The following is a 306-nucleotide window of genomic DNA, read 5'->3' on the forward strand; positions in this document are numbered from 1 at the left end:
GGTGAAAAGGGCTGATGGCACAGAGGACCCCGCTGTGTTCACCTCTGCTTCGCTGCCCTCCGACCCACGGCTGCTGGCTACGGTCACCAACGCTTACCTGGGCACCCGGGTGTACCGGGACATCCTCCACGTCAACGGCATCTACAACGGGGCGGTGGGAGACACGCACCGTGCCGACGTCCCCAGCCCCGTCAATGTCAGGATGACGGTGCCGGGTGCGGACAGCCTGGCTGAGACCTTCACCTTGAACACCCGGACGGGTAAACAGCAGAGCTCGGGCAGGGATCTCCCTGTCCTGCGGCCTCC

The 306-nt window shown here is 65.4% G+C and overlaps 1 protein-coding gene across 1 annotated transcript in view; it reads left to right on the forward strand.

Annotated features, from left to right (window-relative positions):
• ATHL1 (ATH1, acid trehalase-like 1 (yeast)) overlaps positions 1-306 on the forward strand; it is a 15,735-nt gene that overhangs the window by 5,707 nt on the left and 9,722 nt on the right. The window contains exon 2 of the mRNA XM_009880571.1: positions 10-260. Within this exon, the coding sequence (XP_009878873.1) occupies positions 10-260 (251 nt within the window). The remainder of the gene's footprint in view (positions 1-9; positions 261-306) is intronic.

The sequence above is a fragment of the Charadrius vociferus genome, unplaced genomic scaffold (genome assembly GCF_000708025.1).
Source record: "Charadrius vociferus isolate BGI_N301 unplaced genomic scaffold, ASM70802v2 scaffold843, whole genome shotgun sequence".
Lineage (NCBI taxonomy): Eukaryota > Metazoa > Chordata > Aves > Charadriiformes > Charadriidae > Charadrius > Charadrius vociferus.